This window comes from Xyrauchen texanus, chromosome 23, assembly GCF_025860055.1.
Source record: "Xyrauchen texanus isolate HMW12.3.18 chromosome 23, RBS_HiC_50CHRs, whole genome shotgun sequence".
Classification (NCBI taxonomy): Eukaryota; Metazoa; Chordata; class Actinopteri; order Cypriniformes; family Catostomidae; genus Xyrauchen; species Xyrauchen texanus.
This window is the reverse complement of record NC_068298.1, coordinates 7,402,671-7,423,363: the sequence shown is the minus strand read 5'-3', so window position 1 is coordinate 7,423,363 and position 20,693 is coordinate 7,402,671. Positions and strand designations below refer to the sequence as shown.

General features: G+C 37.9%; 1 protein-coding gene across 2 annotated transcripts in view; it reads left to right on the top strand.

Annotated features, from left to right (window-relative positions):
- The window catches only part of LOC127663173 (janus kinase and microtubule-interacting protein 1-like), a 44,931-nt gene that overhangs the window by 7,300 nt on the left and 16,938 nt on the right, over positions 1 to 20,693 (top strand). For both annotated transcript variants that reach the window (XM_052154665.1, XM_052154664.1), the window contains exons 2-11: positions 922 to 1,190; positions 3,864 to 4,358; positions 6,974 to 7,153; positions 7,318 to 7,431; positions 7,951 to 8,097; positions 9,588 to 9,737; positions 12,300 to 12,359; positions 13,625 to 13,753; positions 16,824 to 16,949; positions 17,342 to 17,425. In XM_052154665.1, coding sequence (XP_052010625.1) covers positions 1,047 to 1,190; positions 3,864 to 4,358; positions 6,974 to 7,153; positions 7,318 to 7,431; positions 7,951 to 8,097; positions 9,588 to 9,737; positions 12,300 to 12,359; positions 13,625 to 13,753; positions 16,824 to 16,949; positions 17,342 to 17,425 — 1,629 coding nt within the window. In that variant the 5' untranslated portion in view covers positions 922 to 1,046. The remainder of the gene's footprint in view (positions 1 to 921; positions 1,191 to 3,863; positions 4,359 to 6,973; positions 7,154 to 7,317; positions 7,432 to 7,950; positions 8,098 to 9,587; positions 9,738 to 12,299; positions 12,360 to 13,624; positions 13,754 to 16,823; positions 16,950 to 17,341; positions 17,426 to 20,693) is intronic.

Here is a 20,693-nt window from a genome sequence, read left to right as displayed (position 1 = left end):
TTCATTCTTCAGATTAGAGATATTTTGGCATCTAGACGTTAATCTGTGCTTTAGATAGAGTCTGTGTACTTTTGGAGCAGTTTATTAATACCACACTGAGGTCAATATAAGCCCCTGCTTAATTTGAGTTTAATTAAGTTGTATGGATATTCTGTTTTTTTCCAGAGTCTTAGATTAAATCAAGGAATTTACTAGGCTCTGTTTGTCTGATGTTCTGCCTCTGTCACACCGCTGGTTTGAAACACTGAACATCTTCCACTTGTTGGAAAGTTACTAGCCTATCACAAGGCTCAGCCATTTAACATTTTAAGCATAAAGCATGTTTATGAATTTATGGCTTTCACTGAGTTACATTCTAGCTGGAAAATTGCAAATTTAGAGCCTAAAATGATTAGTTGTAACTTACTTTTCTTTTGTAAATAAAACTTTGACACATGAAATTGAAATAAATATGTTAATTTTAATCTTAACTCGCAGAGAATATTGTTGAGCCCTGTAATAAACAAATAAATAAATTAGAGCAAAAAATAAATAAAAAAACACAAGATATTATCAAGAAGATTCAGATATCCAGTTTTTTGTGCAGGTGGCCTATATGAAAAGATCACGGGCTTCTTCCAATGTGACAAAGTTCTGCTTTGAACCATGTTTTATCCATATTGTGCTTGAAACTATAAGTAGTGCCATGAGGCCCCACTAGGTGGAGTCCCAAACATGCCAAACACATGGTAGCCAAATTCCAGTGAACAAATGGTACAAGTGAGTGTCCAGGGCAGTGTGCATAATTGTTTATGTTAACTGTGGCTTTGTGAGCATGTGTAAGGGTAACGCCCTCACTCTTACCAAGTGGAACAACTTTGTGTGTGTAGTCAGTAGTCAGTTTTAATGTCAAATTTAATGACCGGCTGTCTCCGTTTCCAGATTCAAGGCAACTGAAGAACAGGAAGATGAAGTTGGCGGTGCGGTTGATTTCTAGTCTCAAAGGTTTAGCGTGAGATTTGACTGCAGAAGTGTGGATTTGACTAGTAAATCTGCAACACAGGACGATGGCTGCAACCACACCCACCTTGGCCCCGCCTCCCAAAAAGAGCAGAGGGAAACAGGAAATGGAGACTCTACAGACAGCCAATGAAGAGCTGAAGAGCCGATTTAGTGATGTACAGAATGAACTGCAGCAGGAGAAAGGCAAGGTATATCCCATTTATTTACTATATTTAAAGAAATAGTACACCCAAAAATAGATTTTCTTTTACCCTAATGTTGTTTCAAACCACCCATCTGACTTCCATCCTCCATGGAACACCAAAAGGAGATGTTAGGTAGAATGACAGCCTCAGTCACCATTCACTTTCATTGTCATTGGAAAAAACATACCCTAAAAGTGAATGGTGCCTGTGGACAACATTCTGCCTAAGAAAGTCATACAGGTTTGTCCTTTTTGGGTGAACTATCCCTTTAATATGTTTTCTTGTGTGCGTGTAAACCAGGGGCTGTATTACAGAAACATCCTACCTTAATTTCTTAAATTAAAGATCTTCATTTAAGATACTGAAGATAGGAAGTTTCTGTAATGCGTTCCCAGGAGAATTAGCTTGTCATGACCATTTGTTTTAAAATCAACTGACTGAGTTGTGGTTTTACATTATGCCGCTCCAGACTAACTTCTTTTACTACGAGCACTGTAGCCCCTAACTGAACATTTTATGGGTACAGGCAGAAAACTTAGGTGCACACACCTTAAATTGCCCTGCAATGCTATTATTCACATTTTCCCCATTTTAACTGTATTTCTGATAAATGCTTTGGTAATAAATACAGAAACTACAATGTGCTGTTTTATCTTAAATCACAGTCACATTTTAACTGAAGCCCCTCCTCCTGTCCTTTTCCAGAAGAGAAGTGGGTTCATGTTATTTGCGCGAATTCGAGTTTAAACACAAATTTATAATCCAGCGGTCAAACTCGTACGAGCAATGCAAGACGAATATTTTCTTTGCGTTGTATATGAATGCACCATTACGGACGATGAGTGTGATGCCACGAAAGCGAGACACACGAGTGTAGATGACGTTACCCACACAGTTGACTAATCACTCACAGACCCAACTCTGGCAGACTCGCACCCACCTCATTTTCAACATGAAATAAAATACAAATATATGTCGTTAAATTTGCATGTCGCACATGTGCGAGTAGTTGAACAAAATACTCGCACTGTCTCAAAAAATAGTTGCAAAATGCGACCATTTGGTTGCAGTCTGGAGCCCTGTACTATCTATGAAGCAATCAATGGAACAAGTTATAAAAGAGAACTTGCCACAGTCTTTGAAAGAGTCAAACAATGGAAAAGCTCAATGCTGCTGTATAAAGCCTGGACAAACGTGGTGGTGTAGGGTGTTAGTGGGGATTATTGCACATAATCAAATTATGCAAACTTACTTTTGGACATAAACATAAATGGTAGAAACTGTGGAATTACAAAGAAATAAAAGAGCCTATTGTAGTGTAATGTATGCAAGTATTGTATTGCAAGACCAGACTAGTACCTTTCATTATTTATTTACAGCTTATTGCATTCCCACACTCTCTCTCTCTCTCACTCACTCACTCACTCACTCCTCACTCTATTCAACTGTAAGGTTATAAAATATTGACAAAATATAAAGACAGATTTGAAATAGAGAATAGAAATATATTAATTAAAGGTATTTTCTTAATTTTGGCTTCAGCTAAGTCAAGACTTGCCTTTCTGTGTTGCAGGCCTACATGTGGGTGGCTGTGGCTCAGTTGGTAGAGCGGGTCGGCCACTAATCGCAGGGTTGGTGGTTCGAATCCACATGCCGAAGTGTCCTTGGGCAAGACACTTGGCTAGCCTGCCAAGTTGCTCCCAATGGCAGGCTAGCACCTTACATGGCTAGCTGCCATTGGTGTATGAATGTGTGTGTATGGGTGAATGAGACGCAGTGTAAAGTGCTTTGAATACCTTTAAGGCTTAAAAAGGCGCTATATAAGTGCTGACCATTTACCATGTGCATGATTTACATGTTTGCAGAAAACCTGGAAATATCAGGGAGTAAGCAGTAGAAAATTTGTTTGTCATGACAAATTATCCTGAATTGCTTGAAGGTTATATTGTTTGAATACTTGGGCTGTTTAAAAAGAGAGTTGAAGGGTTTAGTGTTTTTTTTTTTGTCAAGTCGTTTTTTATATGTATAGTACTTTTCACTAGAGGTAGACAGATATATCGGTTTTACCAATTAATTAGGTTCTTTTTGGAACTATCATCATCAGCAAAAATCAATGGTGATTAGTTGCAGATAATTGTTTCATAATTTCTTCATTTCAAAACAAAAGTCCCCGGTGTATTTTGGGCTAGTTTAGACTTAAAAGTCCTGCGTTATGCACCAGATTTTTTCTGGGTATTTTGGTTGAACAATGAACTGCTTCTAGGATTTTATACATTTAGTACTCTTTGTCTGTGCCCGTCATAGTAAGGAAAGAATACGATTTTAAATTTGTTTTTTTTACATTCTATAAATCAATTTTAAAAACCATTGGCAAATTATTTGGTTATTGGCCTTTCCCACCACCTTAGTTATCGGTATCTGCAAAATCCTCTATCCGTCGACCTCTACTTTTCACAATATACATGGTTTTCAAGCAGCTTTACCGAAGATTATGCTGTAATGTCTTAAAAACAAAACTTCATTGAAATTCATGCCTTAAATTTATTTGTCTTTCGGCCCCAAGTTGTTTTAACTAATTTGTCTTTAGGTTTCTAGGGCATTCTTGGTTGTTGCTGTTGCTTTTTGGCATCTTTCAATGAAATGGTCAATGCCGACATCTTGTCTCTAACTTCCTAGGTGGGCAAATTACGGGAACGCTTGCAAGAGTTGAGGGCGCTGCGCGAGACAGAGCAGCACAAGCACTCGGTCGCTCTCACTGAACTCCGCGTCAAACTCCATGAGGAGAAGCAGAGGGAGGTCGTGGCAGCGCGAGAGAGCCTGTCCCGGCAGCACGAGGCCGAGCTGGCCCGGGCGGCACGCCTCAGGGAGACCGAACTGGCTCGGCTGCAGGCGCTGGTGTGCGTGTTCCGGGACGGAGCCAGCAGCGAACTACGGAACGCCCTGAAGGAGGAGGCACGAGAGGAGGCCCGCAAGAGCTACGAGGCAGAGAAACTCAGGCTCACACAGGAGCTGCAGGAGGCGAAGATGTCACGGCGACAGGCAGAGGAGGCGCTGGCTAATGCAGTGCAGGCAGACAGGGCCAAAGCCACGGATCTCAGAGTCGCCCATCAAGCTCACCAGGAAGTTATCCAGAGAATTAAACGAGAGAGCGAGAGAGAAATCAGGAGATTGGTAAGATGGATGGATGAAACTATGCAGTAAAAGTACTGACAATCAGTGTTGGGGAAGTTACTAAAAAGTAATCTACTATATGTTACCAAATACTTCTATAAAAATTGTGATCAGTTTACTTTACTGATTACTTTATCAAAGAAGTAAACACGTTACTAATTACTTTACTTTTAAGTTACTTACTAAAAAATGTTTCACAGAACCTTTTTTTTTTTTCAACGAATTCAAAGTAATGTCTGTATTTCCTCCTTGTTCACTGTCGCACACAAGACAGGCACTCAGCACCACGTGTCTCTCCCTTAAAACGACTTATTGGGGGTGTGCGCCCATCAGCTACAGTAAGAAAATAAATAGCTTTAAATTCTACATAAATAATACTGTTTTTGCTAATGTACTTAAAAGTAATTAACGTACTTAAAATTCACTAACTAATCTGATTACTAGAATTAACAGTGTAAAGCATTATACTACTGTTTAGGGCTGAAACGATTAGTCGACGTTATCGATAACCTCTTTTTTTGTGGACAAAAATGTTCATTGTCGAATAGTCGTTTGATCTAATTTAATGTGACATGAGATCACTTTAAACTCTAAAGATGACGTGTGAGAGCAGCACTGCAGCTCGTGTCTGACTGAGGAAGAATTACACAGATCACAGTCCAGATGCACTCTAATCCTTCCAAACAGATTCAGCTTATGTAGATCGCAAAGTAAAAGGGAATTATACAAAAGTACCAAATAAGTAAATAAAGAAGCACTCTCCTTGTGGAATAAGTGGAGTCGGAGCTCTTTTAAGGTAACACCCCGGTGTTACATCTTAAATGCAGTTTTAATGCGTTATAGCTTTATTAAAGTTCAAATAATACAGAAGCAGATCATGTAAATTACTACAAACTCTGAAACTGACATTTCTCTGTGCGGTCAGTGCCTCTTCTATGAGTTGTGTGAATGTCCCGATCGGGGGGTGGGGGGGTTTGAAACTGCACCCAGCTGAGACACTCCATCACCGGGACGCTCGTCCCTCGAGCGCACACACACTTAATGCGGCTAGATTACAACGTGATGGCTCGTGACTTATTTAATCATTATATATGTCACTGTGCATTTCTTATCGTGTAGAAAATTGGTAATAAGCAGCTTTATTAATAAGAGAGAGAGTTTTTAGAATGATTGAAGTGAACAAAAAGGTGAGAGATTATACTTCACCCCATTATACACTGCAACAATATACGTTTATGATTTGTTTTGGCTTGTTTTCCAATAAAAATATCTAAAAATAATTAAAACAATGTAAAAATGTTTTGCAACTATACTGCAGATGTTATCTGTGAATGTTGAATACAATATTAAAAATACAAATATTTTTAAATATCTAAAAATCCTTTAAAAAAAAAAAGATGCATTCACCTGAGAAGCAGCAGATAAGATATTCAGACTTGCTTTTAGAGAATAGATCTTGAAAATAAGTATAGTTTGTCTTACTTGACTCGTAGAAGTATAACCAAGTGAAATAACAAGCCCAGCCCAAATCAGATACTGTGTGTTAATCATGGTCAAGCTCCCAAAATGACATAATAGAACAACAAAAGCACCATTAAAGTCTCTCTAAGACTAATGATAGCTTTTGAATCGCAAAAGGCTGCATTTAATAAATAAATATATAGTCTGCATGCGCAGTGTGTTTCACTAAATATGCGCTGTTCTGTTGACACACTCATAGCACGTGAGGGGCTATCATGATCATGTTTTCAGCTCTCCGAGTTGTAGGGCACAATCGGTGTCTGGTTGGGTATCTGATCAGAGTGTATCAAGGTTCGAGAAATACATTTCTTTTTTTTGAAAAATGATGGAGCAACATAAATTGTGTGAAAAAATAATAATAACGGAAGTACAAATGTTCAAAGGTACAAAGTACTAAAAGGTTGTTTTAAATAAAATTTATTAAAAAAAGAAAATTTAATTAAACCGGGGTAAAAGTCCCCCTCACTTGGGGTAAAAGGCCCCCAGGGGGGGCTAAAGTGATATAGTGTAGATACCAGGGCAATAGTTATAGGGCACAATTTGTCAACTTTAGCAAATTACGGCAAGATGACAAACAATTAACTTAATGCTTATTCAAAATTACCACTTAAGAGTGCAAGGTTTCAGTCACGCCCAAATCTCATTTGACATTTCATTACATCTCAAGCATTCTATGAACAAATGAATCTCCATTGTGATTGGATCAGTCTATGTAAGCCCACTTTAAACATTCTTCATAACAATTCCCCCCACGTTAGAAAAACACTGTGTTTAATGGGGGCCTTTAGCCCCAGCAACAGAGGGACTTTTTACCCTAAATACTGTCTTTTTGTTTTAATTGGATTGGGAAAAAACATTTAATAATAATAATAATAATAATAATATTGAATCATCTTGAACAAATTTGGAAATAACTCCCAATTAGTATATATTCTATATAAACTGATGAAGAAATAAACAACATTGGTAGTGGTTTGGGATCTGTATCATCCGTGGATCTGTATCAAAGTGGTATCGGTACATCCATAGTTACAGTTTGGTCAACTGTCCCACAAAAGCATGTTTGGTCTGATGCATTCTTGTGTTTGTCTCAGATGGAGGAGTTGAAAGGCAGAGATCGTATGGTGCAATCCCTGGAAAAAGAGCTCGGCGTGCAGGCAGGACAGACACAGCGGCTGCTGCTGCAGAGAGTGGAATCAGAGCGACATCATGGGAGTCCAAAAAGAGAGGTGGCGCCTTCCCTCGGGGAGAACACAGACTCTGTCATTAACCAGGTCTGTTTTGTTCCACATGTGATCAGAAACAGCTGACTAAAAGCTTTTACATCATTAGCGTTTATTAGTTCATGAAGAACGTGTCAGAGACCTTTTCTTGCATGCTGCAAACAAACAGTTATGCATCATGACACAATAAATCATGTTTATCCATGTGTTTATAGGAAGTGGATGAGAGGGATGTGCGCAGGTTTCAGCTGAAGATCGCAGAGCTGCAGGCAGTCATCAGAAAACTAGAAGACAGAAATACATTACTATCAGATGAGAGGAATGAACTGGTACATAAACATAGACTTGAACTATGGCCATGTACACACGCATAAGGTAGTATTCAAAATATCCAGACAGAATTTCAGTTCCCATTCTGTCACTCACTCGACGTTGTGTCAAATGAAGTGACACAAGGGGTCTTCCTGGGGCGCCTTGTGTCACTTCATTCGACACAACTTCTCGTTCCCTCCATCGGGGAACGGAGGTTACAACAGTAACCATGACGTTTATCCAGCAGGATCTCCTATTGGATATGCTGTCATATTTAACACATCCCAACCTGAAATTGGTTGGAATAATTATTATTATGTTTTATCACTGCCTGGGCATTTAAAGGAAAACACAAGTGGAGCTATAAGCATTTTGAAAGCATAAGAGTCTTTTTGGGAATTAGCTAATGTTTCGTGTTAAGTGTAAAATTATAGTAAAATACCCTTGGTAGGAATTCCAATTGGAACACTGTACTAATGGCTTTGTCTAAGTAAAGGCAACCAGCTTGTACGTCGACCGGTCTCTTTCTGTTTTAGCTTAAACGTGTGCGAGAGACAGACGGAGAGATGAAGCCACTCGTGGAGAAGAATAAACGGTTGCATAAAAAGACTGATGAACTTCAGCAGACGCTACAGCGCATGGAAGACAAACTGAAGACGCTCAGCAGAGAGAACGCCGAACTGGTGAGAAGCAATATGAAACTGCTTTCACAATTCACTACTGTTATGCGTTGCATTTCCAAGTGAAACAGAATAAGTGAAAAAGTGGGATGTAATGATAACATGTGATATAGGTTACAACGAGGCTAAAGGCTCCATGGGGTAAAAGGCTCCATTGATTTTATTTTCTCCCAAAACACTAAATAGCAACACAAACTATCACAGCACTTTCCTAAACACCTGTTTGTCACTATACACTGCAAACTTTCCCCCATCCATGAGCTCTTTGCGTGTTATGTCTAAAGACTGATTTTGAGGCAATGTGATCAAATTTTGTACATATTTTTTTACATTTTGCAAATGTATGAAGCTAATGAGAATCCCTGAAATTAACACATTTCTTTTTAAACAAAATACTAATTTATCATTTTCAGTTTGGTATGAGGTCATTAAATAAAGCATTTTTCAATAACTGTCTAATATGTGTAAGGATAGCATTTTGGGTAAAAAGGCCTCCTATTGCAGAGGCTAAAGGCCAATATTAAACACATTGTTTTTTAAAGTGGGGCGAATAGATTTGTTATGAAAAATGTTCAAAGTGGGCTCACATTGACTCATCCAATCATAATAGAGATTAGTTTGTTTATAGAATACTTCAGATGTAATAAAATGCCAAATGTGTTTGAAATTAACAGGAAATGGTTGACTTTTTTCTGAAGTAGTTGTTTTGAGTTGGCATCATCTTTATTTGTTACTCAAAAAAAAGCATCTTGGTGTATCTACATGATATCACTTCAAACCCACTAGGGGTCTTTTACCCCAAGTGTGGGGTAAAAAGCTTCCTCACCACTTTAAAAAAAAAAACGGAATTTTAGGGGGCCAGGGTAGCTCGGCGAGTATAGACGCGAACTGCCACCCCTGGAGTTGTGAGTTTGAATCCAGGGCGTGCTGAGTGACTCCAGTCAGGTCTCCTAAGCAACCAAATTGGCCCGGTTGCTAGGGAGGGTAAAGTCACATGGGGTAACCTCCTCGTGGTCGCTATAATGTGGTTCGCTCTTGGTGGTGCACATGGTGAGTTGTCTCCGCGGTAACGTGCTCAACAAGCCACGTGATAAGATGCGCAGATTGACGGTCTCAGACGCAGAGGCAACTGAGATTCATTCTCAGCCACCCAGATTGAGGCGAGTCACAACGCCACTACAAGGACTTAAGAGGGCAAGGGAAATTGGGCATTCCAAAAATGTTTCCGAAACAACCTTATTATTTACTTAAAGTTATTATTTCTTTTCAAACAGATTATGTTGCTCAATGTATATATATATATATATATACATTTTTATTGAATATTGATATTTTACCTTCATACATTTTGTGACCATGAAAAAAGCAAAATTTCCTTAAGGGGTGCCTTTAGCACCATTGTACCCTAGCATGTCATTAAAACACTCATGGACTGTACTGTATTCACAAACGGACACTTAAAATGTATAACGCTCTCTCTCTGTTTCTGTTAGAAGGAGAAATCGCAGCAGAACTGCCAGCAGGGTGTGCTGAAGAAGCACAGCTCTCTAACGGACCTCAGTCACGCCCACGAGCAACAAGAATTCGAGTATCTTCGCCTTCAAATCAGTGAGCAGCGTGGCGTTATCGAGGAGCTCACACAGGTTTGTTTCTTTGACTTCATACACACCGTGTTGATATCAGTGATGTAAGAATGTTTGTCTTTCTCGTAAGACAAAATGTCAAAGACCCAAATGTTTTTGAAACAAAATAAAAAGGCATTCGAAATGTGTCTACTTTTCATTTTGTGACATATTTCTGAGTTAAACAGTCATTTTCAGTGGGTAAAAATGTGGAGTGGGACTTGATTTCATCCAGCAGATGAAAACTTCATCATTTTTCCCCGCCCATGCGCCCTCGGTTACATCAAAAGGGGGAGAAAGTTAATCATTTTGATGGAGGGTTATGCAAGCAAACATTTGATCCTTTTCAATAACGCTCTGTGATGAATTGTGCACAGTAAGACCAAGAACATTTATTCTGAAAAATGTAATGGTCCATTTCGTTTTCATGTTTTCTAAATATATTGTCATCATCTTATTCTGCCTCCTAAAATAGGTGTTTGTATGTGTTTATCCTCTAATTGTTCTCACTCTAATTATTTGTGCACGGTCTTTGTTAATTAGCTGGTTTCATTAAGAAGAGGCCTAATTCTAAATGAGTCAAGCCCTTTATGAGTTCTGTTCATTTGTTCGGTGCTGTCACAGAATTATCAACAACATGCAGTTATTTCATTTGAGGCAGCCATCCATAAAATTATATAAAGAATAATTTATTATAGAAGATTTTTATTTTGGATCAACATTGTTTCTTGAATAAAACTTAAAAACCATGCTAAAAAACTATTTTAGTTATGTCTTGGAAGTAGATTTTATTTTGTAGTTTTATTCAATGTTTGTATATATATATATATATATATATATATATATATATATATATATATATTAGGGCTGTCAATCGATTTTTAATCTAATTAATTACACGGTGTCCCAATTAATTAATTGCGATTAATAGCATATACAAATATTTGCTGAGAAAGCCCCTCATATAACAATAATTCAATATATAATGCTGAAATAATGATACATAGTTATCTTTAAAAATTAAACAAAATAATAATATATATATATATATATATATATATATATATATATATATATATATATATATATATATATATATATAAACAAAATTCAGATAATTAAAATGCATTACATTCTTGTGGCAGAAGGGTTCATCATTGATAAGACAATATAAAAAGCGGCTTTAGAATATAATGTATTGTTTACTACCATATTATTGATCATAAGTCAATCATTGGCATACAGTTCACAGCAATCCATTTCACAAGTGAATCTGTCAATCAGTTCCACATTTAATATGAGGGCTTGTTTAAGGACCCATCAATGAACAGCGGCATCAGACATGCTTGTGTAGCGTCTTGGATGCGTTGCGTCATGAACATAAAATGTTTAGGTCAAGTTAAATATAGTTTAATACTTAGAACACATCTTGAGATCCCTTAGTTCGGATTTTCGTTCAATCAAACAAAATGAATGTGTTGTTCTTCTGCTCAAGGGTGTTTTTCAAGGGAGCTAAAACAGAACATAATTCCAAACTTTTCCGCCAGTATGTGTGTATGTATATATATTAAATAATCATCTGGTAATTTAACAGGATATAAAAAGCTACATTTGGTAAATACAGATCATTGTAACAGAGCCAAGTCTCCGTCATTTCAAAATAAGAGTCCGTTGTGTGTTTTTGGGTTGTTTATTGTTACGAGTCCCATGATATGTGGCATATAAAAAAAATTTGTTATTTTTGGAATTTTGGTTGAACAATAAACTGTATTTTGGATATTAATTTTGGACTCTTGTAGCCTCCGAGATTAAGATTTTTTTTCTCCATATTCTATAAAACTAAAAACTATTGGCCGAGTAATCGGTTATCGACCGTTTCCACCACCTTAGTTATTGGTATCGGCAAAATCCCCTATTAGTCGACCTCTACTTCAGGGATACCAGAATAGTATGATACTACAATGGTATATGTCCAAAATTGTGGTGTTGCATTGGTACATATCCAAAAAAAAACATACTATAGACCTTATTCACGCTAGCGGCATATTTGATTTTTAATGGGAATGACAACGAGGCTGTGAGGGATAGACTTACCATCTCTTCTATGGCATGAATGGTATAAAGCTCCTAGATCACATCTGATTTTCCACAACTCATGTTGTATACTGAATGTTTTGTCCATAGAATGATCCAAAAACACTTTAAACTGCAGTGCAGCCCATTGAAGAGACTGTATGTCTATCCCTCACAGCCTTGTTTTCATTACTGTTAAAAATGGCAAAGATGGCACTAGCGTGAATAAGACCATGACCATGGTACTTGTTGGTACGTTTTTGCTAGTTGTGTTTAATCTTTGATTTGTGTCATTCTGTACAGTAGGTTCACTCTGTCTTTAAACTTGTACATTTCATTTACTGATGTAAAACTCATTCTGGTCCAATAGAAAGTAGAACCCCACTCTGATATATCCCAGTCTGATTCTGGGATATATCAGAATGTAGTAATGGAGTGTGTGTGTGTGTGTGTGTGTGTGTGCTGTGCATGAGCTCAGCAGTTCAATGTGATGTTTGGTTGTGTTTTCAGGAGCGAGACAGACTGATGATCCACAAAAAGAACAGGCGGAAAAACATCAAACTGCCCAAGGTGAGCTACTCTCATTCATAGAAAAATCGCTCTCATTCACTACAGTTTCCTTTTCAGTCGCACATTTTAAGGAAGTTTCGCTTGGCTTACTTTGTCTTTATGGGCACACACTCACTGTCCTGTCACTAAGCAACTGTCTCATGTGAGAAGCGTGCATGTGTTGGTTACATTGGTGCCCTAATTGGCCTCTCGAGACATCTGAGTCAAGCCAAGCTCTTTCATTTCCATCGTCTTTTTTTGTTTCTCATGCATTCTCAAGCTTAATGTCATTTAAACAGTCTCTGATTTCTTTTCATTGGTTGTTTTGAACATTGTACTTGGCCAAAAATAAAATCCTTTGTATTTTTGAAACCGAGACCTAAAATTCTACAACCACAGACACGATGTGGAGAAAAACCCCCACAATAAAAACAGTACAAGAATGTGCTGGAATATCAGAATTATTTTTCCATTTACTCTCAGTTGGTGTGTATGAATCTGACAAAATCTCCCTTGAAGGCAAACATTACAAAAATGGGTAATTGTTATTTGCTTAAAATAAAAACAATGGAAGTCTATGCTCTGTCCTCATTTAAATAGCTAGTTCTCTGTGTTTGTGTGATTTCTGGTGTTGTGGGTGGGGTTTAGTTGTGCGTTCTCCAGAACTGTTGCTAAGGAGGAGGAGTCTGTGGACTTCACTATTAACTTGTGTTCTAGAGAAATATCAAACATTACCATAACACAGACCTAAACACACATACAGTCCTCAAGTTGGAACTCTTGTTTCCTGTGGACACTGGAGAACATGAGGAAGATGCTGGGTGGAGAAATGATTTTGGAGTTTTGCTCAACAGTTTTTTGAGAGACAAACCCCAGACCATGACACTGGACTGAGGAAGATCTATAGAAAAAGCACACGCACAGTATGCCAGAATATTTCCTGCTGGTGCTGTATCTCTCCATGTTCCTGTGTCTGTGTGCTCTGGTGTGTCTGTATTTCTCTGGCTGTCAGGAGATGACCTACAAACACGATGGTAAGAGTGATGGAAATTTGTGTTTTTAAGGAAATGTTTCAAGGTTCATAACAAGATTAAGGGATAGTTGGCCCAAGTATGAAAATGTTCCATACAGTTGCAAGTGAATAGGTACCACAGCTGATCCTGATCACCCTCCAGCTTGGACATTCTGCTCAATATTTCCTTTTTTGTTTCTCAGAAGAAAGTAAGTCATACAGGTTTTTTTTATGTGCTTTATCCAATACTAGTGACTTTCTCTCTCTCTTTCAGAGGCATGTTGTGGAGACATATTTTGGATTTGATGAGGAATCGGTTGATTCTGAGACATCATCACTGACATCATATAACACAGACCGCACAGATCACACCCCTGCCACACCAGAAGAGTATCTTGATGAGGTGCGTTATGTAATGTATTTTTTTTGATAACTTTAAACACCTAAAATAAAACACTGTCAATGCTATCAACTCATAAGTGCCTCATCTTCATCCAAACCAAATGCCAGGATGACAACTCGACGAGTATTGCAATGTTTGTATAATTCAATGCATTCATTTGACTTTTGGCTTGTTATTTTGGCCAATCTCAGCAGTTCTGGGGTTAAGTGGCTCCCTACCTGGATGTTGTTCACTCATATCCAGAGATACTTCATAGAGCTGCACAATTAATACGTAACGTTAAAAGATCGCTATCTCGATCCAGACACCCACGCAATCTAATTTCTAAATGACAACAATTCTGCAATGCATATCAACGTTCCTGTGGCATACCTTTGCAAGGTGGTCAAATTTAAATGAGAAATTCACTTCAAGATGCATTTTTAAATGCTGAAACTTTATATGGCATCTACAAAACATAGCGCTTCTGCACGAGATGCTGAATAAACATGTTTATTATAAGATATTAAAGCAAACACAGATGTTAATGTATAAGCAGATGGGACAAATTCTTCAAAGTGTTAGATTTGTGTTGTGATCTATATAAGCTGCTAGCTGCTATATACCTGGCTGCTACCTCAATAACTGCTATGTACATAGAACACTATCTCATAGTATGTTATGTTTACATTTGCCATTTTTAGAAACTGTCATCTTTTTGCACTACTGGTCGGCACTGCACTGTCTCTGAATGTGCCTATTGTCCTGTTCATTGTTAGTAATTTATTGTACTGTCTCCGTACTTTTTGCACACGTTTGCACGTGCACTTTATATATGTATGTTATTAAGTCAGTGTAGTCTCCTGTGGTTCTGTGTTTGTCCTATGTTGTTTTATGTAGCACCATTGTCCTGGAGGAACGTTGTCTCGTTTCACTGTGTACTGTACTAACTGTATATGGTTGAACGACAATAAAAACCACTTGACTTGACTTGACTTGACTTGACTTGATAAGCTGCATGCTGTCGGCATTCTTACTGCATTAAGTCAGTATTAATGTATATCTAATAATCACAAATGTTTCAGTAGCTTCATTTTGCATTAAATTAATATAGATAGATAGATATTTTTTTTAATGTTTAATTACTGTTGCTGAAAAACACTGTTTACTCTGTTCTCTATTTAATTACTGGCTCTTGAATAATTCCTTCATTTATTTATTTATATTTGCAAAAAATAACAAGGTGCTGTTTAGTTTGTAATGTATTCGTTGCGCCCTCTTGTGGATTTAGGACATTTTAATATTTGATATTTGAACTTTTTTTGCATAGATTGAAGTAGAGAACATTTTGTCAGAACCTCTAATACATTACATGTTCCTTTGTTTAGTACCCTTATGTCCAGGATTTGTAAATCACATAAGCATTTTTTTCTTCCAAAACGTGAGAGAATCTGGATCTTTATTCTAAGCAAAAATCTCAATTTATCCATAATCGTGCAGCTTTAATACTTAATGAGGAAGAGAATTGTGAGCGAGTCATTAAAGGATTCACACAATTTTTTTTTATACTTTTATTCACCCTCATGCCATCCCAGATGTGTATGACTTTCTTTCTTCTGAAGAACAGAAATTACATTTACATTTATGCATTTGGCAGACACTTTTATCCAAAGTGACTTACAGTGCACTTATTACAGGGACAATCCCCCGGAACAACCTGGATTAAGTGTCTTGCTCAAGGACACAATGGTGGTGGCTGTGGGGATCGAACCAGCAACCTTCTGATTACCAGTTATGTGCTTTAGTCCACAACGCCACCACCACCCCAAAAAAATTAAGATTTTTAGAAGAATATTTCAGCTCTATAGGTCCATACAAAAGTGAATGGGTGCCAAAATTTTGACCTTCCAGAAAGCACATGAAGACATCATACAATAATCCATACGATTCCAGTGGTTTAATCCATATTTTCAGAAGTGATATGATAGGTGTGGGTGAGAAACAGATCAATGTTTAAGTACATTTTTGCTTGAAATTCTTCTCTCTGCCCAGTAGGGGTCGAATTGCATGAAGAATGTGAATCACCAAAAACACAAGAACAATTTGAAAGTGAAAATTAATGTGCAGCCTGACTGAGCCGGGAGGAGAATTTATAGTAAAAATGGATTTAAATATTGATCTGTTTCTCACTCACACCTACCACATCGCTTCTGATGATGATTCAAAATATTGGTACCCATTCACTTGCATTGTATGGACCAAAAGAGCTTAGAAATTCTTCATTTGTGTTCTGCTGAAGAAAGAAAGTAACACACCTGGGATGACATGAGTGTGAGTAAGTTAATGGACATCTGAAAAGTCTTCTTACTTTACTTTCGCTATGCCGTTTTTTTCTGCCGTCCTTCGATTTTATGGTGTTTCACCCATTAGTCATATTACACACTTGACCTTCGATGAGCGCTATTTTGCAGCATTCAAATCAAAATTAATTAATTTAAAAATACTTTATCCAACAAGACTTGGACTTGGACTTATCCAAGTCTTTCACCATCACTTGCTGACATAGCTTAGATATATATAAGTGTCCTAACCGCTTAAAAAAACAGTGTATTACATTTTTTAATGTAATTTAATTCATTATTCATATTAAAATTATGAGTTTGTTGTCCGCATGCTCAGAGAGTGTTATACGTATGCGGGTCAGTTTAGGAGCGTCGGCTGTTCAGACCAGTATCTGACATGGGCTACATTTAAAATATAATGTGTTAATCTGCTTCTGAAGACTTGGAATATAGAGCATGAGTCATATGGACTGCTTTTATGTCCTTTGTGGAGCTTGACAGGCCTTGTATGATTTTCATTGTATGGAAAAGAGCGGCGTGAACATTCTTTAAAACATTTTCTTTATTCTTAAATGAGTTTGGAACAACACGAGGGTGCCTAAACAAGGAACTCATTTTCATTTTTAGGTGAACTATTTCTTCAAATTTGACTACATTTTTTTCACCTTTTACATTTAAAGCTGGCACTTACCAGGTCAGAATTGCAATTAACAAATGTTATGTATGGGATCGCATTTGTTATTCGCCAGGTCTTTTCCCGGGAGGAGGCAGAGTTGCGTTTTCGTCAATTGACGCGAGAGTACCAGGCGCTGCAGCGAGCATATGCCCTTCTGCAGGAGACCACGGGGCCCCTGGACCCTGAACGACACTGTAGGGTGAGGGCCCATGATGCCAAGCCCACAGATGCATGTTTAACCTCACCAACCCAGGACATTCTGAAGGATCCTTTTCCTGCAAACATATTTGTCTTCCTACATCTGAGTTTAACCACCATAATGTTTTCACAATAAAATTCTCAATATTCGCAAGCAATTTTCAAGACCTTTTCAGAATCTCCTTTGCCCGATATATTCCGATAATAGCCAGCAGTCTAGCAAGCATGGCCGAAAATTCCTGCCTCGAAAACCGAAATTTCACATATTTCTAAACATAAATCTGAAATTGATTTGAAATTCAAGAAAGCCAAAATACTTTTGTGTTTAGATTATACGTACAGTAAGTATGCCCTAGGCTGGCTCTTTGATTGGCTGTATGCTCTGTCCGTCAGACACTGGAGCAGCTGCAGACGGAGCTGATTGGCTGTCAGGCACGGATTGCCGACCTGGAGCGGAGCTTGGCAGAGAGGGGGCAGGTAAATGAGAAAGAGGGTGGGGAGAAGAGACCCCTGACTCCACTCACATTGGCTTTGCTGCTTGTCTTTCTGACAGCCATGCTTGTGTGCTGGCACTACACACAAAGGATATGCCGCCAAATCATGTGACCATCCGGCTAATCCAAGCATGCACATTCTCCTGCTGGATAAACAAATTAGAAATGAGTTAGTGTAAAAGTAATTTTTAAAGCATAGTCAAAGTCATTATTTCTTTAAATATACTGTGCAAACCAGTAGTACAACATTGTGAACAGTTCTAGTTTAGCAGAGTTATATGGATAATGAGTGTGACGGTCTGGTTCCGGAAGCAAAGAATCCATACATTTTCTCCATAGGTGAATTTATTTAAAAAAATAACATAAACTTTTAAAGACAGACCTACCATGAGATCCAAGGTTGTTAATCGATGGTATATGCCTCTGCTGAAGCCATCAGTCTGCGTTATTTCAACGTAATTTAACAATAATTGATCCTGCACACAAAGATCTACCAGTCAGAGAATCGCGGCCAATGATGTGCGCCAAACGAGCCTAGCTGTGACCACACCCTTCCATGACACACTGTGAATGATGCAATCAAGCCAGTCTCCTTATACTCTCAAACTACTTATATAATTGCATATATGTAAATATATATGAATATTTTGCAATAAACTTAAATGTATTGTTTCTATACTTACGTACAGTTGAAGTCCGAAGTTTACATGCACTTCAGCCAAATACATTTAAACTCCGTTATTTACAATTCCTGACATTTAATTTTAGAAAACATTAACTGTCTTAGGTCAGTTATGCAGAGTTTACACTACATGATTTTAAGCCCGATTTACGCTCGCCGACAGATTTGTGGTAATCGCCGACAAAAGCCCGAAAACGTAGGCAAATCAGAGCTCACTCCAGTGAGCGACGATCGCAATGTATGAATTATCAAAGATGCGATCTGAGAGAATCGCCGATGTCAGCGAGATATTTAGATTGTTAAATATCTGGAACAGTCTTTTGACGTTTTGACTGAATACAACTGCCGCGTTGACCTACAGCCAATGAGAGAGCAAGATACGGGGCACGGGAAGTTTCAGTGTGAGTCCAGGTGTACCAGCAACAGGCTGCGGTATCGAGAAAGTCACATTGGTCCGAAGCAAGGGAGGAAAAAATAGTGGAACATTGGCAGGAGCACCAGGTTTGACAGTCCTCTGAACTGTACCACAACCGGGTGGAGAAAGAGAAGAGTTGGAGAGAAATTGCCAATTCTCTTGGAGAATCAGGTAAAAAAATAGATAGATTTTTCAGTATGAGGTACTTTTTCATATTGTAACCAATAAAACATATGATGCCTTTAGGTGATTAAAAACATACACATCATATTCTGAAACGCATAACATGTGATCATGTATTTGCTTTCGTATCTCTTATCACTTCTCACGTGTACTCTGTTGGGAAATGTAATTTGGAGTCCAGGCAGAGCTGTTGGGGATTCGTCAACAGTGAAATGTCTTGTAATGTGTTCACCCATGTCGCCGATTCCTTGTGTAATTTGAAAACGCTACGACTTATATGACAAGACAGACAGTTGTGTAATATGAATAGTACCACGATCCGACGTCTTTGAAAGTTGTGTAGTGTGTAGGAGACATTAGGATTACTACTTTATTTAAGAATGTGAAATGTCAGAATAACACTAGAGAGAATTATTTATTTCAGCGTTTATTTCTTTCATCACATTCCCAGTGGGTCAGAAGTTTACATACACTTCATTGTATTTGGTAGCAATGCCTTTAAATTGTGTCAACTTGGGTCAAACATTTTGGGTAACCTTTCACAAGCTTCTCATAATAAGTTGCTGAAATTTTGTCCCATTCCTCCAGACAGAACTTGTGTAACTGAGTCAGGTTTGTAGGCCACCTTGTCGGCTTGCAAGCATCACCCTTTTTTCCTCCAAACATGACGATGGTTATTATGGCCAAACAGTTTAATTTATTTCATCAGTCCAGAAAACAATTATCCAAAAATTAAGATCTTTATCCCCATGTGCACTTGCAAACAGTAGTCTGGCTTTTTTATGGAGGTTTTGGAGCTTCAGGTTATGTCGATATAGGACTCGTTTTACTGTGGATATAGATACTTGTCTACCTGTTTCCACCAGAATCTTCACAAGGTCCTTGCTGTTGTTCTGGGATTAATTTGCACTTTTCACACCAAACTGCGTTCATCTCTAGGAGACAGAATGTGATCCCATGATGTTTATTCTTGCATACTATTGTTTGTACAGATGAACGTGGTACCTTCAGGCATTAGGAAATTGCTCCCAAGTATGAACCAGGCTTGTGGAGGTCCACAATTGTTTCTCTGAGGTTTTGGCTGATTTCTCTTGATTTTCCCATGATGTCAAGCAAAGAGGCGTTGAGTTTGAAGGTAGGCCTTAAAATACAGCTACAGGTACACCTCCAATTGACTCCAATTAGCCTATCAGATGCTAATTGCCTAAAGGCTTGACATCATTTTCTGGAATTTTCCAAGCTACATAACGGCACATTTAACTTCTGACCCACTGGATATAGTCAATTAAAAGTGAAATAATCTGTCTGTAAAATGTTTTGGGGAAAAATTACTCATATCGCACACTAAGTAGCTGTCCTAAAGGACTTGCCATGTTTGCTAATATGAAATCTGTGGAGTGGTTAAAAAAGGAGTTTTAATGACTTCAACCTAAGTGTATGTAAACTTCTGGCTTCAACTAATTTAAATCAATAATTTTATATTTTTCTACCATTTGTAATTAAATAACATCATTCACATTGCTTCATGGGATAGTAGTTAATTCCCTCATTAAAGATTTTAAGTACACAGTCTTGAACTTTTTGTCTGATTTTCAAATATTTTTTGCTTCGTATCAAAGCTTGTAGTGTTGAGATCCATCGCTCAGAACTCATTTAATAAGGATTTTATTAAATCTCTATGGAAAAAAATAAATGACTGGAAAAATACTTCCGGAACCAAGACGACTCAAAAAGTGGACAGGCACTGTTGCGCTCTATTAGACCACACTGTTAGTGTGAATGGGTCACCTAACGTGTTACCAATGCAAGTTTCTTACATGTTAACTTACATCTGAATCAATCAAAAACTCACAGTGGAAAGGTTCAGACTGGTTCAACAGTAGATTTGAGAAATTTGCTCCATCCCGAACATTGACTGAAACCTCAGGGTACACTAGGGCATAAAAATATATGTGCTCATTTATTCCCATT